The 16314-nt window shown below is 30.9% G+C and overlaps 1 protein-coding gene across 3 annotated transcripts in view; it reads left to right on the top strand.

The window, feature by feature from the left end:
• Positions 1-16314, top strand: part of LOC106717948 (dual oxidase) — a 32389-nt gene that overhangs the window by 8627 nt on the left and 7448 nt on the right. Inside the window, exons 2-9 of one of the 3 annotated variants that reach the window (XM_045680546.1) lie at positions 2595-2692; positions 9013-9084; positions 12503-12664; positions 12890-13077; positions 13988-14071; positions 14602-14716; positions 15242-15408; positions 15847-16083. In XM_045680546.1, coding sequence (XP_045536502.1) covers positions 2611-2692; positions 9013-9084; positions 12503-12664; positions 12890-13077; positions 13988-14071; positions 14602-14716; positions 15242-15408; positions 15847-16083 — 1107 coding nt within the window. In that variant the 5' untranslated portion in view covers positions 2595-2610. Of the gene's footprint in view, positions 1-2594; positions 2693-9012; positions 9085-12502; positions 12665-12889; positions 13078-13987; positions 14103-14601; positions 14717-15241; positions 15409-15846; positions 16084-16314 lie in introns of those variants that run through there. The other 2 variants (XM_045680547.1, XM_014511921.2) reach the window with 2 other exon arrangements.

Raw genomic sequence — 16314 nt, 5'->3', positions numbered from 1 at the left:
AGCTAAAGAAAAAGCACGAGTTAAAAGTGTTTTAATACAGTTGCTCAAAAAGGGATTGGAGGGTATTGCAGGGACGAAGAGCATTCGGAATGTGGGCTATTACATACTCTTGCTTTTATATACTCGTAATGAAATATACTATTTCGAACCTTCTTTTGATTTTGTCCTGTTGTTCACGTCTTTCCCGGACGCTCTGATGCATCACACTTGCACGCAAACTTCACATATATCAATTATCAACGCGTTCGTTTACCATTCGAGTCGCCGACAGTCGCCCGTCATAGCTGAACTTACGAGCGTGGCGTGGCGCGTAATTAAAACAAAATGACAGCACGTCTTCAAGTCTCTAATTTAACGATTAACGGACTTTTATTAACGGAAGTTGAGTTTAACGGAAGTTAACAAAAGCGTTAACACTTTTTGAAGTTAACTTAAAAGTTAATCCGTTAAGCAAAATGTTAACTTCGTTAATTAACGATTAACGGATTAACGAGTTAATGCCCAGCTCTGTCGACGCGTTTTCATACAGGTATTCGGAGGCGAAGCACAACCGTGTATATGCTTTCGTCTAAATATAGTACACCGCCTTAGCATGAGTCTACAAAGACATGCGCTCACAGCTAACCACAAGCCAACATAAAGTTTGACTCTTATAATACTAAATTTATTGCAAGGTATTTAAAACTTTATATTGAGCGGTGTATCACTTGCACTAAGTCGAACGGCAATGTGTGTGGAATGAATTCACTAATGCTGCAAGATACCTGAATTGCAAAAGGTTTTGCTTTTATTTGAATCATAAGAAACTTTTAATATTATTTAATAAATTATTAATAAGCAGCATAATGCTACAATATATTTTCGTATTGTTAGGATAGTAATTATTATATTATATTATATATTAGTATATTATAATATATATTAGTATTTTTACGTTATTTAAAAGTGTTTCATGACTTATTTTAGTTCTTTCCCCTTCTAATACCTATTCTATCTATATCTATACTTTTAATAAAATTGAAATGTCTGCATGTAACACCGAAAAAATAATCATATTACGTGCATATGATATTATTTGATTTGTTCATAATGAAAATAGAATTTTTAAAACTTTTGTATGTATGTCTGTCTGCAAATCCGTGTTTGTTCCGGGTAATTTCTGAGGCTATTTTTTTTTAATTCTTATTTTCTGCTGACAAAATCGCGGGCAACAGTTGTTTAATAAGGAAGAATAAAATGGATAATTTTAAATGTAATCATTAATCCAAAGTTTCCCCAACTTACTCGATCCTAAATGTTAGAATGACTCAGTATTGTGTAAACGTGTAAAGTTTGATGTTTTCTTAATTGTAATAACTAAGTTCTTAACTTGTATTTCCTTATTTAATAATCAAATAAGTCATGTTGGTCTTGAGTATTCATGAAGCGTTGTCTTTTATAAGCCGTTTACGCACCGACACATACATTAGTGATGCAACAGGGAAATAAAAACTATGCAAACTTGTAATATGCGTACAAGTTATTAAACTAAATTATAATTATACACCTAGGAATGGATTTACAAATAATGTCTCTTACTATAATAATAATAATAATAAAGCCTTTTTATTTCCACATCTAAAATAAGCTATTTACAAGAGTAGTATTTTCTTAGTATTGTTAGTGTTTTGCTTATATTTATATTAGTATAGTTAGATTCATACATTTAGATATGGACCCCACTTTGGGTGAAGGCCTCCTCCATCTTTTTCCAATCAGTTCTGTTTCTACCTAAGGTTATCCAGTTTCTTCCTACTTTATCTTTTATATCATCAGACCACCGTTTATTTGGCCTACCTACATTTCTTTTTCCAAGTGGTCCTTTCCATCTTGTTGCTTGTATGGTCCATCGTGAGTCGGTGAAGCGTGATATGTGTCCTGCCCATTGCCATTTTAACTTGAGTGCTTGTCTTAGAGCATCGGTTATTTTTGTTCTTTGCCTAATATTTTTTTTCGCTGGATATTTTTTGTATTTTTCTTTTAGTATTCACTATATTTTAAGTATTCTCAGCATAAGTCTCTTACTAATGTCCCTTAAATAATAATGCCGAATATGCATCGATAATTAATATAGACACAATCTAAACAAGTAGTTGAAAAATTATTTTATAATAATACATTTTTATTAACTTACATTTTATAAAAAGTTAATGCAGAGGACAAAATGCTTTATTCAAGATCATACATTGTAAAAAAATTCGCCATACCATACATCAGTTGATTGACCTTGCGAGTACACTTGAATTATATTCACTCAAGTACAGTTATTGAAGGTTTTTGCTCATTTCGCACAAAGTAAATCAAGTTGAAGTTCATTGTAACGAGACCTTAGTGAAATGTAATTACGCTACTTTTCAAACATTACCTTAATAAAAATAATTAATTTGAAAAAAAAAAACATAGTTTATATTTGTACTTTGCAATCGATAGTTAATCGATTTAGCAAGTGCACCAATCCTTTTACCACAAAGGTTAAATAGCGGCGAACATAGCAATAGCTTCAAATTGTATGTTTAATATTGTTTGATGCAAACTAATTTATTCTTTTATTTCAGATTTCCAAAAATCAAGATGGCTGCCAGTTGGCGCCCGTGGTCGAAAATGCATTGTGTTATACTCCTCTTCGCCATTACTCTGTGTTCTTGTGATCCTGGTAAGTTGAAACAAACATAAAAATATATTATCCTGATTCTTATCTCTCTGTATGTCCGTTCCATTGTGACATGTAGCCAATACTTATCATGTATTCGATTGGTGTTGTTCGCAGAAATGTTATAAGGGTACAGTCAGTTGGTTGATATTTTAAATTATTTTCTATACAAATAGAATAGTAACACTTGCTACCATGTCGTAAAAGGCAAGTTGGTAGCACACCCACTGCGCTGAAGGCAAACAAAACCTCACTTACATCCGAGCGATGTGCATTCTAACGATCAAACCTAGCTTAACCTCTATCATGTTATATTAATGTTACAACTAAAATTTCAATATCATAAGGTCAAACAAGGTCAATTTCGACAAGTGATTTGTTTTTCTACTAAGTCAATATTGAAAGTCGTACAATAGTGTGAAATTAATAAAAAGAAAATTATTATCACAGATTAATCAATTGAAATGTTTAAATTGAATATTTTGTAAACCAAATTAAAAAACAAATCTCTACATTTGGTGGTAAACATTTGATATATGCACTACAGATTTATAAACAAACAGATCTTAATAGGAACTTAACAAATAGGATCCGCTTGTGTAATTTTGCCTTTAATGTCAAAGTCCTTCGGTAACGGATGATACAGCTCCGGATTCTTTTGTTCAAACTGTACCATTCTTCTTGTACACGACACATTGATGTGATATCATGTAGCTTCCAAGAACAAATAATAAAATTAACATAAAAAAAGCTACTAAGTAACGATAGCAAAAAATTGTACCCCAAAGCAAAGCGTACTAAAGTATTCGGATACCGCAAATTAAGGATGTTAATCCTACAAATCTGCTACAATTTGAAAGATGGCAAAAGTTCTGTAGATCTGAGTAAACAGCTTCTTTAGTTACGAAGGTTATTGTGAAGTACTAGATTTTACACGTTTTGTGGTAATTATTTCTTTCAGCTAAGGACTATTATAAAAAAGATTTTAATAAATTTTTACCTTTTTTATAGAACTACCAGAAAGTTACATAGTGATTTGTAAGCTCGCTCAAAGTCATAAAAAACTTCTTTCAGCCAAAAGACCACTATCAAGTATTATATAGATAGAATCATAAAGTGGATCATGTCGTTTCGAACATTAACACTTGAACTTGCTACTGTGACGTCAGGATCTTGACATTTTATGCGTGCGCGCCGTAATGGAGTCACGAAATTCTTTGCAGAATTTCTTTGCAACCTTCACGATAGTTCGGCTTCCGGTAGGTCAAGGTCTTAGTTAATACATTAACTTAATAGCATTTTGTCACTATTTAACTTGTACAAGACTTTAAATTAAGTTTTTTGTAGATTTCGATTAGAAATTTGTGCAAAATTTCATCGCAATCAATTATTATCAGAAAACTTTTATTTGCAAATATATATGTATTGTAAGATATTTGATGCAAAAGTATTTTAAAAGAATTAAACTAACAGCGAAATAATGAATTTAACTCTACTTCATAATAATCCTCGCTGTAGTATAAACTCAAACCGAACGTGAATAAACAAAAATGTCAGACGTTCCGCAATGACGGATGGAAAGAGACTGCCTCGAGCAGCAGCGCATGTGTCCTTATAAAACCTTTTGTGAGACTACCCTCAACAGTCCTAACAGTATAATATTAACTGAGTTACATTAAGTTAGGATTAAGTAATTTTAAATCTTAAAATTATTTGCACTTTACTTTTTTATAAGTTACTCTTATAAAGATTATTATATAGCTTGTGCTACTTATATATTGCTATTCTTTTAAGGCAAATTAATATTTGTTCTTCATTTAATTGTCCAAAATAGTTTTGCGTTATCGAACACGTTTGTATCATCGACCTTAAGTTTCGCAAGTACGCTAAAAGTTTTTATACAATCTTGCATATCCGTACATTAGCAAGGAAGGTTATTAGTGCTTTATCAGTATACCAATGCATTACGATAAGTATTTATGAAAAAAAAACAGGTCAGATAAATAAAAGTAATCCTCTCAATGTAATAAATATTTACAATTTTCTTTTTATATTTATAACTAATTTGTTAGACAATTCAAAAACAATTAAAATAATGGAAATACTTTATCATTAACCTTAATAGTATTTAAGTAACTTTAGTAACTTAGGTAGTAAGTTAAGAACTGTGTAGTAACGGAAACTGTTAATTACTTCCTTTTTAAGATCTTACCGACTTAAGCCTTGGGCAAAATAGTATTACTATTTGCATGTAAGGCATTAAATTATTTTTTGATGAGTTTTTTTTAATTAACACCTATCCGGCCGCAAAAAAATAATTACCAACTTTACGGCGCGATGCTTTTGTATAAAATAATATCTTGGACTTTACGTACGTTTATACCATTTACCTTAAATATAACTTTTCACTAAGACCCTTTGTAACTTATATTATTAGTGTTTTTACATATCGTAAAAATATTGTGGAATATGTAATTTAGTATAAATGTATGTTATACTAGCTGTCGCCCGCGACTCCGTCAGCGCGGAATTAAAAAAATCTTAATTAGTAGCCTATGTGTTCTTCCAGATTATGTTCTACATCTATGTCAAATTTCAGCGAGATCTATGCGGCTGTTCTGAGAATATCTTCTAACAAACATCCATCCATCCAAACATTCGCCTTTATAATATTAAAAAGATTTATCAACCTCTCAATGTGCATCCGGGACATTTTTTGACATTTAAATGTCAATTCTCAGCTGACTTCCTGAGATCGAAGCCTAGGATTAAACGCTTCCTGGATTTTAGCATAAAATTTCCTACTTGTATTTTACATTGCATTCGCACGATCTACTTGCTACTTGATATTTAATGACCTTGCATATATACCTTTTACGATTCGAACGATGAACATTAACGTGATGTAATTTAGATTAGTAAACAATTATAAAAGACATCACTTGTATAAGTAAAAAAATAAAAAATATTAAAAAAAAAAAACAAAAGACTAAAGAAAGTTTTTTAATATTATAATACTTCATATTTCCAATAGTACTCTTGTTACCATCCTTGTCGGACAGTACTTAAATATATTTTGATCAGCATCATTACATTTATAAGTAATAAAAATTGATTAGAAACATACATACGTATAAGGAGTTACAAATACGATGTTTGTCATAATTTGGCAAATAGAAAACACTAGTCCCATGTTCTCTAAGAATCATCATAATTGATATTGCTTACTAACATCTAATCCGTTCTGATAACAATTCTCCAAACATTCAGTGGCCAGTAAAAATGTTTAATAGTACGTATATGTACGTGCGTTCAAGTCGCGTAGCATATGTCGCGAGAGAAAGCAGACGAAGGTCGCCATTGTGTGGCCTCCGCTGACCACGTAGATATTTGGACGATGACTCTTATGACGTTTGCCACGATTTGGATATCGCGTGTTTTTAGAAATTCCTAGAAATAACAATATTGGGTCATTGGAATAAATATCAAAGAGTATTTAAAATTTTTAGTATTAACTCGTAGTACCCATCAATGTTAAAATGAAAAAACTTCAATTTAACTGGTAACGTTATTAGTAAACATGATCTTACTCAACTGATAATTTTAACGTAAAATAAATGTCAATTATGGTTTCCTATAACTAATTATACTAATGAAGTTGTTGCTACCAACAAATTAATAACTTCCTTGTCATATAAACATTAGCAGATGCGTTGCGATGAGATCTCCGTTTTACGCATGTCTGTACCATTATCTTACATCATTATAACTTACCATAAGTTTCCACTGATAAAATACTTGTATAAAAACATGTCATTATCTTTGTTTGTTCAAATGTAGTTAGAGAAATAACAGTATATTTTTGTACATGTGCTTCGGTAGTTCGTGGAAACGCACGTTAATATTTGCATAAATCGTTAGCAATAAGCTGAGTGAGACCTTTTAATCGATTTGTGCAAAATTTAATATTATGTATGTAAGATCGTAATTTGTTATTCATAACAAATGGCAACATAGCAACATGGCAACCATCAAATTATGAGAGTTACGACTATTATATCCTTCAAAATAAATATATTATGAACCCATATACTATTATGTGAAAAAAAAAGCTAACCCTGTTAAGATCATGCCTCTTTTTAAAGATATGATCTCATTTGCTATAAGAAGATAATAAAAAAGATGCTTCTTTTTCTCAAGAACTCATTTGCCCTGCTGACTGTACCGGATTTAGTTTTTATACGCGGATACGGTCAGAAAAAACTAACTTCACATCAATCACCGGCATAAAACACACGTCAATTTGAATAGTTCTCATTCAGAAAACCCCTAATCTTCTTTTTGTAATGTTAAGTATTACAATTAGCGCCACTTTGCGAGCTATTATAGTAATTTGCATATCATGCGTCTTATTTTCTTATACTTCAGCTTGACTAAGATCACGAATCTTTTAACCAACTTCACTATACTTTTTACCTAACATTAAATGTAGATTAAAATATATGAATAGATTGGATTTAGTTAAAAAAATATCTTAGTACAGTTACCGTTATAGTATGTACGTTAAAAAATGTATGCATAAATTACTCGTACAGTTATAGCTGTCGACTACTATTGATAGATATGTCGATAAACTTTGAATAATATCGATTGATAGTTTCCAAAGTGGAGCGCGTCGGATGCACGCCTATTGCCGTTCGCCGTCACTGTCACTGCTGTCAAAGAAGTTCTGACAGCTGCGCCTGTAACAACCTTTACTATTACAATTATATAAATCAATATCTTGATCGAACGTCGAATCGTTGACCTAGAATTTATTTTATCTAGCTTATGTCAACTGACAACAAGTTTTATTTACAGTTAACTTTGAGTTAGTTTTAGGTAAGTTTTCATGCAATCATGCCCGTACTACTCTAATATCTTATCATCTCCTTGACCTTATCCACTCACGTGAGGTCGGCGGATAAGGTTTTATTAATTTTATGGCTTTATTTTCACGGCTGGCCATATGCCTGTCGTCAACCCTAGTTGGGAGGAATATTGTAACTCCTGTCTTGAAATAATAATATTAATTTACTACCTATGTCACCTTTAAGTCAATGAATAAAATAAATAAATAAATACAGAGTATAAATATGTATGTATTACAAATGTAGGACAAATCGCATTCAGTGTCTTAATCATTTGGGTCAATAATAAACAGATTATAAACAACGTAAAACATTTACACGGCAATAATTATTAAAGTAATATTGCCGAGAAAAAACAAGTGCAATATGAAACAGATTTAAAGTACACCGGCGTGCAATTGCTGCAGGTGCAGATATTACTGTATCATGTATGTTTCATGACCAATTACATTCACCTTCACTTAAGTATAAAATGTCAACATTAATATATGTACTAGTTACTGTTTTCTTACATTTAATACATATTTAGTTTTCTGAAATTAAAAAAAATGTATAGGAGTAAGTAATTTGTCATTCTTAACATTGTTTACTTTTCATAGACGTTATTTAAAAACAATTAACATTACAACAACATATAATAAACTAAATCGGCGTAAAAGTTATATTTCAGAATGCAGAATAAAATTAATATATAACTTTATAAATTTTATAATAATCTTACTTATATTATAAATGCGATCTTGCTGAAATTTGGCATAGATATAAAACATAGACTGAAAGAACACATAGGCTACTAATTAAATTGTTTTTAATCTACACGGACAGAGTAGCGGACGAAAGCTATTATATAATAGTTCCAGCCAAAATTATTAAATATTTTTCGTACAGATTGTAAATGCAATGCATCTAGATTTTAGATCAAGCTTAAACTCAAACGAAAAGTAACTTGCTATGTTAAAGGGTAATTTATTTTCATCTCACGTAAGAGGTTAATTGTATACGCTTTGGAATCTTGTCTCGGTTTGCCAGCTTTTTACGATTAAACTTATTGACTGGATCACATATTTCTGATAAACATTAATTAGATACACCATTTTAAATAAAATTTGAAAACAAATTATCTTTATACTGTTTTAAACAAATAAAATGAACAGTAACAAAATATTAAAGCTAATATTAATGTTTAGTTTATTATTTGGTAATCTTATGTTGTAATTAGTAACACAATATTTTTAAAATTACAAATAATAGGTATATAATCAGAAGTAAAAATACTGAAAAACTTTATATTATTACCTAATATCAAACGTCTACACATCGCTGAAATGCCAACGAACAGCATAAATATTTTATATAAAATATGTTATTGTGTTTGATATGATATGTGAAATGATTTTTTTTTGTTTGTTTCAGAAATATATTATGAAAAACAGCGCTACGATGGTTGGTACAACAACAGAGCTTACCCCGACTGGGGTTCCGTCGGTACGTATTTTAACTAACTGCTATTTGAATTGTGTTTAGTATCTTAAAGTCTACATTTTGATGTTGAACATATTTTTTATAGATTTTTGTATACTGTCACAGTTTGACTATATACATTTTACATAATGGGATGTACTGACAAGTTTCTTTACCTCTGTTTTAAAATATGCTCATCAAATTCTTACGATTGCAACACATTAATAAATAATATTGCAATAGGCCACTATTTTTTATCTGTTCCTATTGTTATGCTGGTATTCAGAACTAATATCAATAAAGTATATGATTTATCTGTATGGCCTCGTTGTAATAGTTCTGTGGAGTCACTACTAGCGCAAGTATTAATTTTTTTTTACGTCAAGATTGAATTCAAATTATTCGTTTTGATCAATAAATTGATTTAATTGCACGAAAATACTTGTATAATTTTAGAAATACTGGAATGAAATGAAAATTTTACTCAGATTCTGCTTTTAAAGTAAAGTATTTTCTCGGGAGATCCAACTTTAAAATGACAATTTTAATTAAGGGTTCGTTACTTTCAGTCATATCTGAGTTCTTTTCTGATCTGGTTGCTACGCCATCTATAACGTAAATTGTATAAATAACGTTAAGATAATAATATTCATAACGGTATAATTGCATAAAACATAGGCCGACCTAAGAAAACGCAAATGGAATCTTACTGTGAGACTCATCAACATATAAATAATGAATTAAATTAAATTACAAAGTCTTTTGATGACATTCAAATGGAATTAGTCATTTATGACTTTGACTGTTATTTTTAAGTAAAACAAGTAAACAAAACGCCCATATAAAAGACTTCAACGCTTAAAAGTTGTTTCAAAAAGCTATTCTTTTACTGCAAAGTTTAATAAAAATATTTAATTTTTCTAAGATAAAAATAATTACATTAATTATTTCTGTTATAGCTACATGCAATAATCTTTGCTGCAAAAGATTAGAATTTATTAAACGCATACTAAATAATAATATGTCATGTCCTACCATCGTATATTTGTTTACTTTTTTATGAAGGATAGCGATTGCGTGACGAAGGATAATTAAATAGTATTATAACATTCAAATATGAAAAATTCCTATTTAATCGTGCAAAATGAATTAAACAAAAACAAGCATAAATTAGTCTACATATCAATGAACTGTATTTGTTTTCAAATCGCGTCTCAATGCTACAATAATACATTCTCAGTTATTGCATTTTTTTTAATAATTTTATTATTAATCGTTAAATTCATTGTCTGTATAATTATCTATTAAATTTAACATACATATTTACTTACTTTTTTATTTGGATCAACCAATTCAGTTTTTTTTCTGCTTTTAATTTCTTTATAATGTAGTCTTTTACTAAAACCGCAACCAACTATTATTTTTATTTTTTATTCTTAAACTGTCATGAATATTGTATTGCAAATATGGTTAACTACTGAATAAGCATGTGTACGCATGGTTTACCAGAAAAAACGTTACTTTTAATTAAATAGAAAGCCGAGTCGATTAGAGGCTACGTCACGGTCACTAGTGATACCAGAGTACTTGAATAAAGACTTGTTTAATTTGTCATTCGTCTTGTGTTACTGATGGCTATCAAGGTAAATAGACGCATTGGCATGTTCTGTACGTAGGTTAATGTCTAGCAGCGGCGTGCGGACAAAAACTAATTAATGACTTCGTGTGAACCATTGATTTTCCCGCATGTGTACAGGTCACGTTTATTGAATTTATTTTGGTCGACTGCTATCATTACTGGAACTAAAGCTTAGACAAATTAACATTTGTATTGCTTACATCAATGGTTTCCCAATGAATGGTGTTCTGCAAGATTACTAAGTACAATGATATACGGTGCGATATGAATTGTACACCAGTATTGTTGAAATAGCAGACTTAATTATGTTTACTTTTTTATAAAGTAACTTATTTTAAACATTCGTTAGGGGCTACAAATAAACTTTCTTTACGAATATATTGTAAATGGATTTCAACATTTTTTTTAAATAACTGATAATATTATAACTGATCATTTCAATCATTTCAGATCAGATATTGCAGGTAGGTAGGTTTTTCTTTCATTAAACTTTAATTTAAAGTTACGTAACATATGTAAATCGACTTCATTACAATTTTAAATATATTATTTGTTTAATCTTAAGACCATGAACGTTTAAGTTAACCAAAACAACAAAATGCAACTTACGTTCACATTGCGTAAGCTATCTCTGCATCGATATTCATATGTTTCTGTTACTGATAAATGTTTCTTATTCACAACATAAACAAACTCACTGTTTATTATTAAGTTGTGAAACATGTACGTTATGTGTTCTATAATTATTGTGATATATGTGGCTGCTGTCGAATATCTCAGCTGAGTATTGCTCAAATACAAGCAAACTATGGTGGTCTAATAATGGATATTATGTTAACAAATATATGCTTAGTTATTACTTTAAGGTTTATTTTATATTCTTTAGTCAACGCATTAATGTTGTGTCTCGTCAGTTTAAGTTACAATATATTATTAACAATTAAGAATTTAAAGTATTTTTTTAAATGGTTGATGTATATAACCGATATTTTGCAGATGGTCAGTTTTTCTTATACTTCCGAGCATTAATATGCTTAAATGTAACTTAAAATATATTAAATATCATTAAAGTCAATATTCATCTAGAGGTCGTATAGGTTAGTTTTTAAAACCAATTAAAAATAGATAAACATGCAATGAATACGTTTAAATGTTTTTTTTAATTATTGATATTTGGTATATTTGAATATTTATTTATCAACACATTATGTAGTTCGTAAGCATTTGGTTATCTAACTGTGATAATTTATTAGGAATAAATTTTTGAGATTAGCACGTCATTTATAACTTTGACAAGTTACCACGACTTGAGCCTGCGGCGATGTAAATACGGACAAACTAATTGATATTACAACATATTATAAAGTGATTTCATAATTTATATGACATATTCAAATGGACGAAAATTACAAGCGATTTTTTCGTGCGTAATTCTTAATTACAAAATAAAGATTTAAAATAGCATTATTGTGGTTTTCCTCCATTTAAGCGTCAAAAAAAAGAATCTATTTTAATTACGAAAGATATGTATTAGCAAAATTATTTTCAGCGTCTGTCATTTTATTACTTTGTAATTTTAGAGACCCTTTCACGACTTTACCATTTTCGATTTCTTGTGAATTATTTATCTGGGTCGGTGTAGTAGGTTTAAAAGTACGTTATCTGTCAACTGTAATTGGAATAACGTTTTATTGGTGTAGTGTATTTAACTATACACACTTCTATATCTGTTAATCTTCGATAAAATACAGACAAAATAAGCGTTTTATTTTTCGATACGATAAATGTCAATATTGTTCTCAGACAGTAGACTAACACGAAAAACTCCAGCTTCGTACGCGGATGGTGTATACATGATGGCAGGAGCAGACAGGCCAGGAGCTAGAACTCTGTCCAAGTTATTCATGCGCGGTCAAGACGGATTACCATCATTGTCAAACAGGACGGCCTTGCTGGCGTTCTTTGGTGAGTTATAAAACTAAAAAACTACTTAAACCTGATCCTAATTCGCAGCTCAATCGACATATCTGATAACTAAAGAAACAGAAGTGAAATTAGTAAGCACCAATCCATCAAATTAAAAACTAAATTTTAATCACTTCGTATTGAAATTAAAAAAAAATCACGTATAAACAAAAATATAACATATTTCCCCTTGTGTCTCCTTTTTCACATATTTTCCATCAACAGGACAGGTAGTGACTGGTGAGATAGTAATGGCGTCAGAATCTGGCTGCCCTATCGAGCACCATCGCATCCCGGTGGACAAGTGCGACCACATGTATGACCCGGAGTGTCAGGGCGCTAAACACATGCCCTTCCTCCGTGCTGCGTACGACAGACAGACTGGGCAGAGTCCTAACAGTCCTCGCGAACAGGTAAGATCACACATTTCATATAGCTTTGCCTAATTAGTTTATTGTTTTCCAACTATCTCATAAGGGTAATGTGTGTCAATTCCATTGTGATCGTATTGTAGCCTAAACGATTAAACTGATTCTTACGATTACTGTGTCATTCGATTCATATTCGAGTCACTAGAGTTTATTTTACTAAAAAAAAATGTTTTTCGATGTGCTCATAGCTTTGTGTTTTGTGTCGGATGAGTGTACGACATATTTGTATAACAGATTCGAACTTTTATATTTTGCAGATTATCAGGATATGGTTAGGATCGTATTTCAATTAGTTAGTATGCATATGTTTGTAACCTGTCAAGAATATTTATCAACAAACTCTATAATATACGAGTACATATCTAAAATGTAAAATACTTTACAGAATTCGACGTAAACTGTGCTAGTTAACCTACCTACCTCGAATGTTACTGATTCGACGATTATTTACCAATTTTAGATAATTTATAGTATACATACATTGACGCTAGATACATCAATTGCCGTCTCTGTTCAGTGAAGGATAAATTCTATGCAATAAAGATTAATGTCTGTGTGTAACCCAGATCGCATCGTAGCTTATGCGCAAAACTAAACTTCGTTTCATTCAAATACAACCTTTAAGATTATATTTTAATTTAATAAATTAAATTTAATAAATTCAGGAGGGTCATTAAAAGGTGATCATGAAATCGAAATTCGCTTTTTGATATTCAAAAAAAAAACAAAACCTTTTTTTTTAAACATAAAATACAAAATGTTTCGTGCATAAGTTAGGTAATCTTTAGTGACATTCAAATTTCGTCTTTATTTACATAAACAAAAAACATATTTCACAATAAACCTTTACGAAAAGCGCATGAAAATAACAAATATGTATACGTTGTTGCAGATCAACCAGATAACATCATGGATCGACGGCAGTTTCGTGTACAGTACTAGCGAGGCATGGGTGAATGCAATGAGGTCATTTCAGGTGCCACCAGCAGCCACGCCTGCCTCTTTATGTACATTTCTATGCGTTTACATATCTTATTATCACATATCGTGATATGTCACATATCTTTCTATCATTTACATCAGTAATAGTAAACACGAACGCCTTCTGAAATGTCCTAATTCTCAACACTATTTGTCTCAATACACTAATTATTACTATTACATAATACTAAACTATTTTCGTGTTTAAAGTACTATAATAAACAAAAAAAAATATAGGTAAAGAGCTAGATTTCATATCGTAAATAAATTGCAGTTCGGTCACAATTCTACCCGATATTAAGTAAACAATACAAACGAAATATCAAACGTACCGGATCAATATTAGCCTATTCAGTCTACTCTAAAAAGTATCTACACAATTGAGGATAAACTGATTCTGGCTGTACCAAAATTTGTTTACTCATAATAAACCAAAACACAAGCTTATCATCAAAACATTAAAATCGTGTACATCCTGTATAAAACGTATTTTCATTGTGTAACTGAATATAATTGCACTTATAGAACGGAAGCCTGGCGAGCGACGGCGGTATGCCGCTGCGTAACACGAAGCGAGTTCCGCTCTTCAACAACCCTGTACCCCATTACATGCGCATGCTCAGCCCTGAGAGACTGTTTTGTGAGTTATATCATATGAACTATACAATTATAACATTTATACGACGTTCCAAATGAAGAAGCAAACTTTGTAAACAAATACACTTCAACTTACCCCTTTTCGACATTTATTAATAATTTTAATGACTCTATATTTTACAGATACAAAATAAAATTCAAATTAATTATCTAATACTGAGTTGTAATCAAATTTTTGAACGGTTCAATTTACAATTTAAATGTTTGCTGATTTAATTGATTTCCGATTACGTCGAGATCTAGGTTGTATATTTGAACTGTAGTGATTTGCTGAGCATAATTAATCCTTCTTCATTTTTTATTTTACTTAAAACAAATGCGAATACAAAGAGATTTAAAAATATTATACAGACTTTTATATATTGCACGAATCTAATTTCGTCGACCACATGACAACTTAATAGAAAAGCAATCATAAATAAATTTCTTCTGTATAAGAATTTGCTAAATGTTCATATTCTTTTGAACCCTAAAATCAATCGAATAAGATTTATTTTTCCATGAACAGTATTAGGAGATCCTCGGACTAACCAGAACCCGGCACTGGTGACGTTTGGTATTCTGTTGTTACGCTGGCACAACGTTGTGGCGGCGCGCGTTCACAAACAACACCCCGATTGGGATGACGAGCAACTGTTCCAACGAGCGCGACGCATTGTCATAGCAAGTTTACAGGTAATGCAGCTAATTTAAATGGTAATTAATATAGCTACGTAACGTAGACCGCGAACAGACTTTTCAAATTATAAGGTTAACAGATAAAAGTAGCAGTAATAATAAATAACGGTATCAAAGTATCATAAAACTGCTAGTATCATTACTTATAGAAATGTTCTTTCAAAACACCAAATCAATATTTTTCCTCCTTTCTATTTGTAAACGTTCGGATGATTACAGACATAATTATTTATATTGCATCATCAGTATCGTCAAAATCATACACATCTTGTTAATATAAGGCTTTCTAAGCATTTATTCTTGTTTATATTGACCAAGACGATTCAAACGAATAACTACATAATTACTTTTACCTTCTTTTTTTGAAGTCGTTTATTCATTTATGAAAACAGAATGCTCTAGGTGTCATCTTCATGTAAATTGTTTCATCAACAGAACATTATTCTATACGAATACGTGCCAGCATTCCTCGGGGTACCTATTCCTCCATACGAAGGCTACCGGGCAGAGATAGCTCCTGGTGTAACGCATGCGTTCGCAGTGGCTGCATTTCGCTTCGGCCATACTTTGGTACCTCCTGCCATATTGCTGCGAGACAGAAACTGTAGGTACAGCAGAGCGCCTGGCGGTCATGATGCCATCAGATTGTGTCAAACTTGGTGGGATGGAAATGTAAGTATTCTTCATGCATTAACATGTAGTAAATTATTGTTAATCTTTGAAATTTTGTTCTATCAAGATTCTGAATTTTGATAAAACTATAAGTAGTAAAAAAATCGAAACACAGAGACAAACGATATCGGTTTTTGGACTTCCGTAAATAACGACAGTTAAAGAAATAAAATCGTAAATGTCTACAAAGAGCTCAATGTAAAAAACGTCATTCCTTCAAAAGTAATTTAA

Source organism: Papilio machaon, chromosome 13 (genome assembly GCF_912999745.1).
Source record: "Papilio machaon chromosome 13, ilPapMach1.1, whole genome shotgun sequence".
In the NCBI taxonomy this organism is placed as follows: Eukaryota; Metazoa; Arthropoda; class Insecta; order Lepidoptera; family Papilionidae; genus Papilio; species Papilio machaon.
Note: the sequence above shows the minus strand (reverse complement) of the source record. Positions and strands in the feature narration are given on the sequence as shown.